Raw genomic sequence first — 15975 nt, forward strand, 5'->3', positions numbered from 1 at the left:
CCCCTCCCCCCAACCTATCTAGTTTAAATTCTCCCCAGTAGCCTTAGCCAACCTACCGGCCAGGATATTGGTCCCCGTGTGATTCAGGTTCCACCCGTTTTTTGTATACAGATCACCCCTGCCCCTAAAGAGGTCCCAATGGTCCAGGAACCTGAATCCCTGCCCCCTGCACCAGTCCCTCAGCCACACATTCCTCCTCCACCTCACTCCATTCCTGCCCTCACCTTCCCGTGGCACAGGCAGTAATCCTGAGATTACTACCTTTGCTTTCCTCTTTCTCAGCTGTCTCCCTAATTCCCTGTACTCCCTTTTCATGACCCCTTCTCCCTTCCTACCCACATCAGCGGTACCAATATGTACCGCTACCTCAGGCTCCTCTCCCTCCCACCTCAGGATTTCCGGGACGCGACTAGCGACATCCTGGATCCCGGCCCCAGGGAGGCAGACCACCATGCGAGAATCCCGCCTACCTCCGCAGAAACGCCTGTCTGTCCCCTTCACCATCGAGTCCCCGATTAATACCGCCTTCCTCCTCTTTTCCTTAGCCCTGAGTTACAGGGCTGGACTCCACTGCGGAGACACGGCCACTGCTGCTTCCCCAGGCGGGCTGTCCCCCCCAGCAGTACTCAAGCAGGAGTACTTGTTGTGCAGGGGCAAATCCACCGGGGTGCTCTCAACCACCCTAGCCTTACCCTTCCTGGCCGTCACCCACTTGGCCTCCTCCCGTGGCCCAGGTGTGACCACCTGATGATAGCTCTTGTCTATCACCTCCTCATTCTCCCTCATCAACCTAAGATCCTCGAGCTGCAGTTCCAGCTCCCTAACACGGTCCCTCAGGAACCGCAGCTCGACACACCCCTCACAGATGTGGATGTCCGGGAGGCCAGATGCCTCCAGGACCTCCCACATCCTACACTGGGAACAACACACTGGTTTCACACTCATACTGGACACTTTATGTCAAGTTAGACAGTGAAAAGTTAATAAGAATGTAAGGAAACAAAAACTCACCCCTGCTCGTCCAAGCCCTGTGAGCCAAAGCCCTGACAGCTCACTCAACTTCCCACTCACTCTGCTGCCCGCTACGATGCTGCCCGCTGTATACTTTGGTGCACTTTTAAACCCTCCAAAAACTTCCCTTGGCCTCTCCTGGCCTGACTTCCGGTTTTGAAAAAAACCTCCGATTTTAAAGCCAAAATTAACTGAAAAAATAAATAATTAATTACAGCCAGAAAACCCACTCTCTTACCCTCAGCCTGCTCCTGGGAACAATGAAGCTGAACATAGAACAGTACAGCACAGAACAGGCCCTTCGGCCCACATTGTTGTGCCGAGCTTTGTCTGAAACCCAGATCAAGCTATTTCCTCCCTATTATCCCAAAGTACTCCATGTGCCTATCCAATAGCTTCTTAAATGTTCCTAAAGTTTCTGACTCCACTATCACTGCAGGCAGTCCATTCCACACCCCAACCACTCTCTGAGTAAAAAACCTACCTCAGACATCCTTCCTATATCTCCCACCATGAACCCTACAGTTATGCCCCCTAGTTACCGCTCCATTCACCCGAGGAAATAGTCTTTGAACGTTCACTCTATCTATCCCCCTCATCATCTTATAAACCTCTATCAAAGGAGATGTACGAGGCAAGATTTTTTACACAGAGGGTGGTGGGTGCCTGGAACTCACTACCGGGGGACGTAATGGAAGCAGATACGATAGTGAGTTTTAAGGGGCATCTTGACAAGTACATGAATAGGATGGGAATAGAGGGATATGGTCCCTGGAAGGATAGGGGGTTGTAGTTCAGTCGGGCAGCATGGTCGGTGCAGGCGTGGAGGGCCGAAGGGCCTGTTCCTGTGCTGTAATTTTCTTTGTTCTTTGTGTTCTGTGTTCTGGTTATGGTATTCCAGTGTTGGGTCCCTTATCATAAGGAATGGTGGCTGTGGTGATAGGATATTGGGTCTTCCACAGTGAAGGGACTAAGCTATGATGGCTTTTCACGGTGGCACAGTGGTTAGCACTGCTGTCTCACAGCGCCAGGGACCCGGGTTCGATCCTCGGCTTGGGTCACTGTCTGTGTAGAGTCTGCACATTCTCCCTATGTCTGGGTGGGTTTCCTCCGGGTGCTCCAGTTTCCTCCCACAGTCCGAAAGACGTGCTGGTTAGGGTGCATTGGCCGTGCTAAATTCTCCCTCAGTGTACCCGAACAAATGCCGGAGTGTGGCGACGCGGGGATTTTCACAGTAACTTCATTGCAGTGTTAATGTAAGTCTACTTGTGACACTAATAAGTAAATAAACTTTTTTCTGTTCGTGATTGGTTACAACTCCCCATCCTGAATTTTGTCATACTGAGGCCCCATCTGGAAACTACCAGATGGATGTCATGGCCTTGGAGAGTGTGCGGAGGAGAATTACTGGAATGGCACCAGAGATCAGGGACCCCAGTTATGTGGAGAGACTGGAGAAGTTTAACTTGTTCTTCACAGAGCAGAGAATGTTAAGGGGAGATTTAGGGCGGCACGGTAGCACAGTGGTTAGCACTGCTGCTTCACAGCTCCAGGGACCTGGGTTCGATTCCCGGCTTGGGTCACTGTCTGTGTGGAGTTTGCACATTCTCCTCGTGTCTGCGTGGGTTTCCTCCAGGTGCTCCGGTTTCCTCCCACAGTCCAAAGATGTGTGGATTAGGTTGATTGGCCATGCTAAAAATTGCCCCTTAGTGTCCTGGGATGCGTAGATTAGAGGGGTTAGCAGGTAAAATATGTAGGGATATGGGGCAGGGCCTGGGTGGGATTGTGGTCGGTGCAGACTCGATGGGCCGAATGGCCTCTTTCTGTACTGTAGGGTTTCTATGATTTCTATGAACATGTGTTCAAAACAAAAACAGGATCATTTTTTGATCAAGGAAGAAATTGTTTTCAAGGGCAGAAGGGTCAGTCAACAAAAAGCAAAGATTTAAGATAATTGGCTAAAGGGGGTGATGAGAATTCTTTTTGTGCAGCAAGTTATGATGATCTGGGATACACTGCTTGAAAGGGTGGGAAAGCAGAATCAATAGTAACTTTCAGAAGGAAATTGGATATCCGCTTGAAAAGGAAAAATAATTGTCGGGCTTTGGAGTGAGAATGGAGGAGCGGAACTAATTGGATAATTTGTTCCAAGTATTGTGTTGCCAGCAGCAGGGCTGATTTGAACAGCCCTCCGTGCTGTGGGTTTCTATTAGAAAGGTTTCAGTAATCGAGTGAGCAATCCAAAACTCCTTACCTTAGGTTTCGCCATTGCAAACATCAGTTTTTCAATGGTGGTCTTCGTTGGGTTCCCGTCCTTTGCCTTGCTGACCACAATCATAAAGTCATCACGACAGCCTCCAAACGTCATGACTGACAGGTAGGAATAATTTATCACCAGGTGCTGAGGGCAAGACAAAGGAAACTTTCTGTCAGAAACGACAGGCCTATTGCTCCGTGACAACCGAAAATGTAAAGTCACCTCGTTAGTAAACGTAGGCTTCCTATTGATCACACTCATAAAACTAGAAACAGGAGTAGGCCATTCAGCCCTTCGAGTCTGCTCCACCATTCATTATGATCATGGCTGATCATCAAATTCAATATGCTGATCCTCCCTTCCCCCCATATCCCTTGATCCCTTTAGCCCCAAGAGTTATTCCTTATTTCTTCTTGAAATCACACAGCATTTTGGCCTCAACTACTTTCTGTGGTACTGAATTCCACACATTCACCACCCGCTGTGTGAAGAAATTTCTCCTGACCTCAGTCCTAAGAGGTTTACCCCTTCACCTCAAACTATGACCCCGAGTTCTGGACTCCCCCACCATCGAGAACATTCTTTCTGAATCTAGCCTGTCTAATCCCTCAGACATGCTAACCCTCGCAAATGGTTTGGTGGAGGTGAGACTTCTCAGCCAAATCCAACCTCCCTCATGACCTCGGTCTGTCGAAATCTCGCAATCTTTCTGCCACTGAGGTCAGCTCGCCCAGGGATTGCTGACCCTCCGATTAGGGTTGCCAACTTGTCATTAAAAGTATTCCTGGAGCTTTCATCACGACTTGCCCTCACGGTCCAGCCATTAGTTGGCCAACACACCCACACCCTTGGGCAAAAACGAAATACTGTGGATGCCGGAAATGGAAACAGAAAATGCTGGAAAACCTCAGCAGGTCTGGCGGCGTCTGCAGAGAGAGAAACACAGTTCACATTCCGAGTTCCTTAGAGTCTCTGGAGAAGTCATACGGACTCAAAATGTTAATGCTGTTTCTTCCTCCACAGATGCTGCCAGACTTGCTGGTCCCAGCATTATCTGATTTTTCACATCCATCCTTGTGCCTTCCACTGCCAATCGGAAAGCAAAAAGATTCATTGCCCAATTGGATGATACTTGACTATCAGTGAAACGGCATCTCCCCCAATCCCCACTCATTTTCAATATTTTTATATCTGGTAAAGAGAAATGTTCAAAGAAAATGACACAAATACAATTTTTAAAACAGATTTTGGAATGATTTTCCTCCAGCGTTGCACGCAGCAGTGTACTGGAGACTGATTTTCGATTCACAGGCCACCCAATCCCCATTCGGTGAATGACAACTTGGTTACAGGAAGCAGCTCTGCGAGGCCGTTAGCTTTTATTAAGAAAAATGTAATAAATATCCTGTGGCCGGAGGTGTGGGGTAGTGGGGTCAGTGGGAGAGTCCCACTGCTGTCTTTCTCCACCGTGACTCAGGCTATAGAAGCCCTCAGCAACTGACCCACATTTTTGGCCTAATTTTCAAATTCCTGCATTCTCCCGATACATGCCTAACACCAACACCGCGATTTTGCAGCCATGTTTGCCGTGAATGCAAATGGTGACGTGGGCACGAAATATCATGAGACTTGGAAAAGGAGAATCTCTGAATGTTTAGTCTATTTATTAGTGTCACAAGTAGGCTTACATTAACACTGCAATGAAGTTACTGTGAAAATCCACTAGTCGCCACACTCCGGCACCTGTTTGGGTACACTGAGGGAGAATTTAGCATGGCCAATGCTCCTAACCAGCACGTCTTTCAGACTGTGGGAGGAAACCACAGCACCTGGAGGAAACCCACGCAGACATGGGGAGAACGTGCAGACTCCACACAGACAGTGACCCAAGCCAGGAATTGAATCCAGGTCCCTGGCGCTGTGAGGCAGCAGTGCTAACCACTGTGCCACCGTGCCACCAATCTCACCAGTGAGATCTTGTTATACACCTGCCCCCCCCCCACCAGTAGGTGATGTAATGTCTTTCCGCCCAGGAAGGTCGGGAATCTCATTTCAATATAATTAGTGGGCTTCCTCTAATTCCCGGGGGCAATGCCAAGAGGAGCCCTTTGGGGAGCTCCATTGAGGGGATTCCCATGTGCATGTAGGGGGTCGGGGGGGGGGCTCCCTTGTGTGTGTGTGGTGCAGGGGTGTTTCCCATGTCTGTGGGGAGGCGGTCCCTCATATCTGTGTGGAAGGGGGGGGGGGGGTGCGGCATGTCCTAGGGGGAGTGACCCCCATGTCCAGGTTCCTGCGTTACCTATTGGAGATCAGGACACTCCTTAAAAAGGACGCCCGGATTTCGGGATTCCCAGCTACCGGCTTTTTCGGAATTCCCAGCTATTGGCGTGGGCCGCACCTCCGGATTTTTTCTGCACATGGTGCACGATAGCACAGTGGTTAGCACTGCTGATTCACAGCTTCAGGGTTCCGGGTTCGATTCCCAGCTCGGGTCACTGTCTGTGTGGAGTTTGCACATTCTCCTCGTGTCTGCGTGGGTTTCCTCCGGGTGCTCCGGTTTCCTCCCACAGTCCAAAGATGTGCGGGTTAGGTTGATTGGCCAGGTTAAAAATTGCCCCTGAGAGTCCTGAGATGCGTCGGTTAGAGGGATTAGTGGGTAAAAATATGTGGGGGTAGGGCCTGGGTGGGATTGTGGTCGGTGCAGACTCGATGGGCCGAATGGCCTCCTTCTGCACTGTAGGGTTTCTATGATTTCTATGATTCTATGATCTGGAGAGGAAAGTCGGCTTTGCAGCCTGTGAGGGGCTTCTCACCTCAGCCAGCACTCTGTGCAGAGAACGGAAAATTGTGCCCCAAGGTTTTAACTTTGTCATTGTTGTTGGCTCTTCATTCAGCCTTTATAGTCCTGTCCTCTTTATTCCGTTCCCTTCATCGCTTGAAGGAAACATTTCATCCACTGCGCCTTTCATTCCCCCCTCTTACCATCCATTGATTTGCACTCTTCAATGTATCCCACTTTATCACTTTTGAGGTTGTCCCTGCCTGAAGAGTTCTGGAGAATTGCAAAATGCTGCCTATCGATACTAAAACTGCAACACATTTATACTGTGCTCTCAGTACCCATTATTCTACACAGCCTTTTCAAAATATTGCTTATAAAACTAATGATTAAAACTGATCATTGAAACTGAAATCTTTACATTTTACAGGTAGGGAACAGATCACACTATACGTATATATATTTTATATATATATAGTCATAGAAATCATAGAAACCCTACAGTACAGAAAGAGGCCATTCGGCCCATCGAGTCTGCACCGACAACAATCCCACCCAGACCCTACCCCCATATCCCTACATATTTAACCCGCTAATCTACGCATCCCAGGACACTAAGGGGCAATTTTAGCATGGCCAATCAACCTAACCGGCACATCTTTGGACTGTGGGAGGAAACCGGAGCACCCGGAGGAAACACACGCAGACACGAGGAGAATGTGCAAACTCCACACAGACAGTGACCCAAGCTGGGAATCGAACCCAGGTCCCTGGAGCTGTGAAGCAGCAGTGCTAACCACTGTGCCACCGTGCCGCCCGATATGCAAGATATCACAATTGTGTGGGGCATGCTGGATGGTTTAGAGGGTTTTTAACTGTCAGTTTTTTATTATTCATTTGTGGGACATGGGTGTCGCTGGCTGGCCAGCATTTATTGCCCATCCCTAGTTGCCCTTGAAACTGGTTGTCTTGCTCGGCCATTTCAGAGGGCAGTTAAGAATCAACCAGATCTGGAATCACGTCTGGCCAGACCAGGTAAGGACGGCAGATTTCCTTCCCTAAAGGACATTAGGATTTTTCCGACAATCGGCAATGGTTTCATGGTCATCAGTAGATTCTTAATTCCAGATTTTATTTTTAATCGAATTCAAATTCCACCACCTGCCGTGGCAGGATTCGAACCCGGGTCCCCAGAACATTAGCTGAGCATTTGGATTAAGAGTCTAGCGATAATACCACTAGGCCGTCGCATCCCCTATAATTATAATCCATGTGTTTGCATTAACAGGGCTGCCACAATCATATTTTGAATAACTCAAATTTGGAACTGATTCTGGATATTCCACTGTAGGTAAATATATTTTTTAATGTATTAATGCATTAAGCTGGGATACATGGGTCAGGATTCCCTCTTCAAGGGGCAGCTCTTCCAGACCAGAGTGACTATAGCGGTGAACGGTTCCTTCTTTAACACGGATGGAGATAATTGGTAGTTGTTTTTAATAAAGCATATTCAGATGCAGTAATATAGCTTTAGTCAAGAGCTCTAACCTGTGAAATTAAATAGGTCACTAATGAGATTTATAAACTGTCAATCTACACTGGGTTTTATATTTGAAAAAATAGTAACTCACGATTCCCTGATTTTTAAGGGTTTGTCTCATGATTTATGAGAAGCTGGGGTGGGGATTGGTATTTCTGTTCTTGTCAGCGGGTGATGTAAGGAGATAATAAAAGCCTGTATCTGGATAGGGGGATAGAGGACCAGTGTTTCTTATCCCAAGTGGGCCAGGCCTGTCCCAAATTTGAGTAGGCCCTACAGTCCAGGACCAGCTAAACATGTGCCGGATTGGAGAGGCTTGCAAGCAATGAGAACAGTGGGATAGGAGGATTGTGCATCCCTCGGAACAATGTCTTGTACCACTCTGCTGAACACTCAGGTTTATTTGGAAGCAAAAGCCACCAAATAAACCTGTTGGACTTTAACCTGGTGTTGTTAAACTTCTTACTGTGTTTACCCCAGTCCAACGCCGGCAACTCCACATCATAAATACTCTATCCCCAGGTCAGCCCATACTAGACTCAAACCAGGCCCATCCTCTCTCAAGGTGGACTCATACCGTTGTGCTGCACTCCAGTATGCTGATACCATCTTCGTTCACTGCTAACCAGACAGGCTTCTCATCAAGGGGCGAAGGTGCAATCGGCTAGAGAGATGAAAAGAATTGGTTAGAGCCTCACATTCATGAAGAGCCAAAAAGACCTCACAGCATACAGTGGAAAGAGCCAAAGAGCTACAGTGGAAAGAAGTCATGAAAAGCAGACACGAAGAGCATCAATCAGTGACATGAAATCACACCGTATCACACTGAGGTGTATATTATACTCTGAAGCCAGCCTGGCATCTGTTCAATATATAAAGTTGCTGAAAATTTGTCCTACCGGACAGTGGAATGTCAACACATCAGTACTTTTCTGCGCATACATTTGGCTCTCAGTAAAAAATAAGACAGAATGGGAAAGGAGAGATGTTGGAGATCAGTAGTGTTAAAAATCCACATTACCATAATGAAATTACTGCCACTATATAAGCAGTTTTATTACTGTACCATGCTAACTATGCTAAAGGGTTAAAATCACTAGTGAGGCAACATCTAGAGAATTGCTGCCAATTCAGGACAACAAACTTTTGAAAGGATGTCAAAGCTATGGAGAGGGTGCAGAGGAGGTTGACAAGGTTGGTATCAGAAACGCGTGGGTATACATATTAGGAACCATCCAGTTCTGAGTGCGCCAGACATTTGCCTTCATAAGCAGAACCAGGATCACCAAATGATGTACATTAACCTCTCCAAGGCCTTTGGTACAGTTTTTAAAATATATTCATTTAAAGGATGTGGGTGTCATTGGCTCGGCCAGCATTTTTTGCCCACTCCCAATTTCCCCTGAAAAAGTGGTGAGTCAGTCCGTATGGTGTAGGTACACCCACAGTGCTGTTAGTAAGGGAGTCCCTGGATTTTGACCCAGCGACAATGAAGGAACAGCGATATATTTCCAAGTCAGGATGGTGAGTGGCTTGAGGGGAACCTCCAGGTGCTGGTGCTCCCACTAGAGTGTCCTTCTAGATGGTAGAGGTTGTGGGTTTGGAAGGTGCTGTAAATATTGGTGCCCTGAAAAGTTGGCCGCGGTCACCTGCTCATTCCAGGACATTCTGATGGCCGGTGTGTTGCAGGATTGTGCCTTATCAGATGCCTCCCTGTCACCAATGGCACAAGAAGGCTGCATAATGGCTCCAGTTCTTTTTGCCATGTACATTTTGGCCATGCTGTTGTACACAGTCAAACATCTTGACATAGGAGTACACATTCAGTACAGGACAGACCACAAGCGTTCCAATTTGCCAAGGCTCAAGTCTCACACAAAGGCCAAAAAACCAGCTACTAAGTGAACCCTCGTCTGCACAGCAGTAATTATGGATGACTTTAACATGCATATTGACTGGATTAACCAACTTGGCACGGGTAGAATCATAGAATTCTACAGTGCAGGAGGCGGCCATTTGGCCCATCGAGTCTGCACTGACTACAATCCCACCCAGGGCCTATCCCCACAACACTATGCATTTACCCTAGCTAGCCCCCTGACACTAAGGGGTGATTTAGCACAGCCAATCCACCTAATCCACACATCTTTGGACTGTGGGAAGAAAGCGGAGCACCCGGAGGAAACCTATGCAGACACGGGGAGGACGTGCAAACTCCACACAGACAGTGCCCCGAGGCCGGAATTGAACCAGGGTCCCTGGCGCTGCGAGGCAGCAGTGCTAACCACTGTACCACCGTGTTGCCTGAGCATAGCTAGAGACTTTTAATCTAAGACAGTCACCAAGAAATCCAATTGGGAATTCAGAAGGAAGTTCCTTACTCGAAGAGTGATGAGAACGTGGAACTCGCTAACACAGGTTTAAGTTAACAGTATTATAGGGGGAGCCAGACAAGCACATGAGGAAAGAAAGGAATAGAATGTTTAGGATGAGATATTTATTAAACAAAAATGGGAGGAGGCTGGAGTAAAGCTCAAATGCCAGCATGGGCTGATGAGGCTGAATGGCCTGGTTCTGTGATGTACATACGCAATCCTGTTTAAACTTCAGACAAAGATGCTGGGATTATTCTATTGGGAGGCAAGTAGCTAAAGGACCAGAGGGGAGGGGAGGAGAATTATCTTTGCACAATGACTCGTTATGCTCTGAAATGCATTGGCGGTAGAAACACATTCAATCGTCATTGTCAAAAGGTTCTGATACAAGTACCGTACTTGAAAAGGTAACAATTGCGGGGACATGGGGAGTGGGACTAATTGGATAGCTTTTATAAAGTACACTGGTTGGAATTATGGGTGTGAATTAATGTAAAAACCATCCCATTCCATTAGTGAAACAGTCAGAACAGAAAGCAGCGGAGACGCTAGCACTTGGGACTAATGACAGCACAGGCCATTTTACCCACACACACAGCTCGAGTGAGTGTGGAGAAAACAGCAGCAAAAACTAACTCCCATGAACTGCAGCTAATTTCAGAATCATGGGTTGGAATTTTACCGCCCAGCCCACCACGGGAATCGGAGCGGGCGAGGGGCGGACAATGGGAAAGTCCGCTGACCTCGGGCGGGGTTCTACGGTTTCGGGACGAGTGAGGCCATGAAATCACACGCAGAGAGTTTAAAGGGATCAGAATAGTGAGGACCCCTGTCAAACAAATCAAAAACCCAAGCCCTCTCTTTCTAAAGCCCACCGGGGACATTCAAACATATCTGGAAATAGGGAGTGGAATTGAATGCCCTTCTCCAGGGTGAGTTTGGTGGGACTGGTGGAACCAATGCCAGCTTCCTGCCTCTGTGGCGATTAGGCTCATTGACAGCCTTCCTGCCCCACCACCAACTGGGCCCTTAAATGGGCAATCAATGCCAACTTGAGGGCCTCATCCCGGCACTGCTGATATTCACCCAGCCCTGGGCAAGAGAAACACCATGTGGAAAACCTTAAAGCCCTGTGGGAGTGAGGGGGGGGGGGGTCCCTCATTCAAAGGCACTCAGTGTACAAGCACTGTAAGTGTACAAAAATGTTTCAAGGCACATCAGAGGAGCATCAGTGGACAGAATGTGATACTGAGCCACGTACAGATGACCAAATCCTTGCTTGAAGAGGTAGTTTAAGGAGGAGCGAGAATTGGGAGGGGCGGGCAGCTGTAGAGAGGGAATTCCAAAATGTAGGGTCTGGAATTCTCTGGCAGTCCATGCTGCCGGGATTCTCTGGTCCCGACAGCGGTGCACCCACTGCTGCGGGCTTCCCAGCGGCATGAGGTAGCTTTAATTGGAATTGCCATTGACAGCGGTGGCACAGGAGGATCCCTCCGCACTGGCTCCTAGGAGGCCAGACAATCTCACCCATGGCACCAAATGCTGAGTGATGAACATCAGAGATGCTCAAGAGGTGTGAGTTGGGGGAGCGTGGAGATTCCTGGGGGATGTGGGGGCTGCAGGAAACTACTGAGACAGGGAGAAGTGAGGCTAGGAAAGGAATTGAAAGCAAGGATGAGAATTTTAAAACTGAGGATTTTGACCCAAAGTGGGTCAGTGAGCACAGTGGGCGAACAGGACTTGCTACAGGTCAGGGTAATCATGGCAGAGTTTCGCATGAGCTCGGGTTTAGGGTTAAAAGCAAAATACTGCGGACGCTGGAATCTGAAACAAAAACAGAAAATGCTGGAAAATCTCAGCAGGTCTGACAGCATCTGTGGAGAGAGAATAGAGTCAATGTTTCGAATCAGGATGACCCTTTATCAGAGCTAAGAGCAAAGAAAAGATTTATATTATGAGGGTGGGAGGTGGGGGGTGTTGTAATTGGACAAAGGGAATGTAAATGAGGATGAAGAAGGCTGAGAAAGATGCTAAGGGTGTCCATTAAGTGATCAGAATGTGTGAATGGTAGAACAGAGGTACAGATGATTAAGGCAGTTGCCCTGAATTGTTTCAGCAGCAAAGGGAATGGTGTATGTCACTGGGGCAGTCATCCAGAGGCCCAGGTTCATTCTCTGGTGGAATTTAAATTCAATTATTAAATCTGGAATATAAAAGCTAGTACCAGTAATGATTGTCATTGGATGTCCTTTAGGGAAGGAAATCTGCCACCCTTACCTGGTCTGGCTTACATGTGACTCTCAATGAAGAAAAAAACGCTTAGAATGAGACAGAGGTGGAGACAGATGCTGTTAGGAAGGTGAAAGGATGTAGTCTTGGCGATAGAGATCAACAATGGACTATTTGTGCTTTAATCGGGGTGTTGGCGGTGTAATCCTGAAACTCCAGAGGCACTTTGCCTTCCACTATTTGATTGGGCCACTTGTTACATTCATCTGGATTTTACCTTTGCCGGGAAAAGCTTTGCTCCAAAGAGCGGCCACTTTCGGGCAACCGTCAGGTATATCCGCACACATTCAGCTCCGCTGCACCCTCTCAGCAGCATCCATTTTGTAGCCAGTCTGTCTGCCAGTTGTCTGTTTGAATAGAGAGGATGAGCATTATAAAGAGAAACAGTGCCGCAATAATCCAGAGAGCGCAGGCGCACATGAGGAACATTCCTGTCTTCACCCCATTGCCCCCACCTTCATTTTCTCCCCTCTTCTGTTAAAGTGCTGAGTCTTCCTGGAGCACTGAGAATATTGGAACATTGGGAAGAGGAAGAGGAATCCACTCAGCCTTCCTGTTCCGCAATTCAATCGGATCATGACTCTCCTGCAACTCAACTCAATTTTCCAACGTTACCTCCCTATCCTTGGAGGCCCTCCCTATCAAAAATCTAACCACCTCTCTTGTAAGCTCCAATTGTCCTTCCCAGCATCTGCAGCCTTTTGGGACACAGAGATCCAGATTTCCACCACCCCTTTTGTGAAAAAAGCACCCCTTGATTTCACTCCTGATTTTTCGATCTAATTTGAAGCTTACTTTCTCTTGGTCTTGATTCCCCCACAAGAGGATTTGGTTACTCTGCAGCTGCCTTGCTGAATCATTTCAACATTTTAAACACCTCAAGCTGATCATCCCTCAATCTTCTTGGGTGGAATTTTCCAGCCCCGTCGCAGTGGGAGTGGGGCTGGAAAATCACAGAAACCCTACAGTGCAGAAAGAGGCCATTTGGCCCATCGAGCCTGCACCGACCACAATCCCACCCAGGCCCTACCCCCATATCCCTACATATTTTACCCGCTAATCCCTCTAACCTACACATCTCAGGACACTAAGGGGTAATTTTAGCATGGCCAATCAACCTAACCCGCACATCTTTGGACTGTGGGAGGAAATCGGAGCACCCGGAGGAAACCCACGCAGACATGAGGAGAATGTGCAAACTCCACAAAGACAGTGACCCGAGCCTGGAATCGAACCCGGGACCCTGGAGCTGTGAAGCAGCAGTGCTAACCACTGTGCTACCGTGCCGCCCCAATGTGGCAGGCCATTCAAAAGTCCATTGCCCGTGTACAACTAAACACATTTATTTGCAAAGATTAGATGCAGATTAAAACTGCCTAGACTGTCAAGCCCTCCCACGTTCAGGTGTAGAACAGTACCACACTTCTATCACCATCTGAGCCAATGATATCACTCAGTACTGCACTTCTACCATCATCTGAGCCAATGGCGTGGCTCAGTACCACAACTACATTTAGCCTCAAGCTTTGAACGGCGCTGCCAAGCAAAGCCACCGTCCTGCACATTGGAAATTCCATGGTGCTGCATTGCAGAGTGCACACTGCATGTTGATTCAGCTCCGGGGAAACATTGAATGTAAATTCTTACATTAAACATTAAACGTAATTCTTGTATCCGCTGGAATTTAGAAAAATGAGAGGGATCTCATTGGAACCTATAAAATTCTAACAGGACTAGACAGGGTAGATGCAAGAAGAATGTTCCTGATGGTGGGGGTGTCCAGACCGGGGGTCACAGTGTAGACCGTTGAGGACAGAGCTGAGGAGAAATTTTTTCACCCAGAGAGTGGTGAATGTGTGGAATAAGTTACCACAGAAAGTACTTGAGGCCAAAATATTTTATGTTTTCAAGAAGCAGTTACATATAGCACTTGGGGCGAAGGGGATCAAATGTTATGGGGGGCAAAGCGGGATTAGACTATTGAGTTGGATGATCAGCCGTGATCATAATGAATGGCGGAACAGGCTCGAAGGGCCAAAAGGCCTTCCCCTTCTCCTATTTGCCACGCGGGGGAGAATCAGGCCATACATGGTGGTGAGGAGGCTTGCGGGCATGGCCCTGGGGCAACCTTAAAGCTACAGCGCAGTGCAACAAACAGGCTATGGACGGCAAGGAGAAATTAGAGGGGACATTGGTCCTGATTACATTCTGGTGAATCTGCAATCTACTCATTTCCAGGCCGATATATTCCTGTCTGGGGGCACTGGTTAGCTCAGTTGGCTAAATGGCTGGTGTGTGGACTGGATTAATGCCAGTGCACGGAGTTCAATCCTCTTTACGCTGTGGTAGATTCAGGCCTGCCTCCTTACCCAATCCTTAGTAAAACATCACCAAGAACCTGCTTTCGGGCAGAGAACTCGAAGGAAAGAAATGCATCAGCTGGAACTGGACAGGTGCAAATGTGGCCTGACCAAGTGATCCTCCCTTTAATTTTCGACACCCGGTTTGGAGACGAACATTTAATTAGCCCTTTGCATTTTGTTTTTGTACCTGGCCACTCCATGATGGAGATCCTGTGCGTGGATCCTTAAATCTCTTACTACCTCCACCCTTGCTCGCATTTCACCAGTTAAATAATACTTAGGTCAGTCCTTTTGTGATCCACTGACTTGGGTTGAAATCCATCAGGCAGAGTTTAGCCACTCACGTCGCAGAGGCACAGGATTTTTTTTTACATGGGATGTGGGCATCGCTGGTCAGCGTATATTGCCCATTCCCAATTTCCTTGAACGGAATGGCTTGCTAGACCATTTCAGAGGGCAGCTGAGAGTCAACCACATTGCTGTGGCTCTGGAGTCACATGTAGGCCAGATCAGGTAAGGACGGCAGATTTCCTTCCCTAAAGGACATTAGTGAACCAGATGGGTTTTTCTGACAATCGACAATGGTTTCATGGTCATCAGTAGACTTTTAATTTGAATTCAAATTTCACCATCTGCCGTGGTGGGATTTGAACCCGTGCCCCCAGAACGTTATCCTGGGTCTCTGGATTACTAGTCAAGTGTAAGTACCACTACACCACTGCATTCCTCTGTATAGCACAGAAAGAGACCATTTAACACACCATGTCTGTGCCAGCTCTCCATAGGAGCAGTTTACCTACTGCCAGCTCCTTCTTCTCCCTGTAACCCTGCACATTCCTGCTTTTAGACTCACAGTCGACTCAATCTATCAATGTCACTTAGAATCATAGAAACCCTACAGTGCAGAAGGAGGCCATTCGGCCCATTGAGTCTGCACCGACCACAATCCCACCCAAGCCCGATCCCAGTAACCCCACACATTTACCCTGCTAATCCCCCTGACTCTAGGGTCAATTTAGCATTGCCAGTCAACCCAACCCGCACATCCTTGGACTGTGGGAAGAAACCGGAGTACCCGGAGGAAACCCACGCAGACACGGGGAGAACGTGTAAACTCCACACAGACAGTGACCTGAGGCTGGAATTGAACCCGGGTCCCTGGCGCTGTGAGGTAGCAGTGCTAACCGCTGTGAGGCAGCAGTGCTAACCACTGTGCCACCCTCCAAGCCATTGTGCCGTCACTTTGCAGATCTTATGGCAAACATTAGTCATTTGCTTCTAATTCGAGTACATAACCATTACTGCTACTCTCTGACCGCCTACCCAATTAGTCAATATTTTGCCTTCAGTTCCATCAG

The 15975-nt window shown here is 48.0% G+C and overlaps 1 protein-coding gene across 1 annotated transcript in view; it reads right to left on the minus strand.

The window, feature by feature from the left end:
• Nucleotides 1-15975, minus strand: part of LOC144506987 (pleckstrin homology domain-containing family H member 1-like) — a 174319-nt gene that overhangs the window by 12823 nt on the left and 145521 nt on the right. The window contains 3 exon segments of the mRNA XM_078233493.1: nt 3266-3412; nt 8168-8254; nt 12472-12601. Of these exon segments, the coding sequence (XP_078089619.1) occupies nt 3266-3412; nt 8168-8254; nt 12472-12601 (364 nt within the window).

The sequence above is a fragment of the Mustelus asterias genome, chromosome 18, assembly GCF_964213995.1.
Source record: "Mustelus asterias chromosome 18, sMusAst1.hap1.1, whole genome shotgun sequence".
Lineage (NCBI taxonomy): Eukaryota > Metazoa > Chordata > Chondrichthyes > Carcharhiniformes > Triakidae > Mustelus > Mustelus asterias.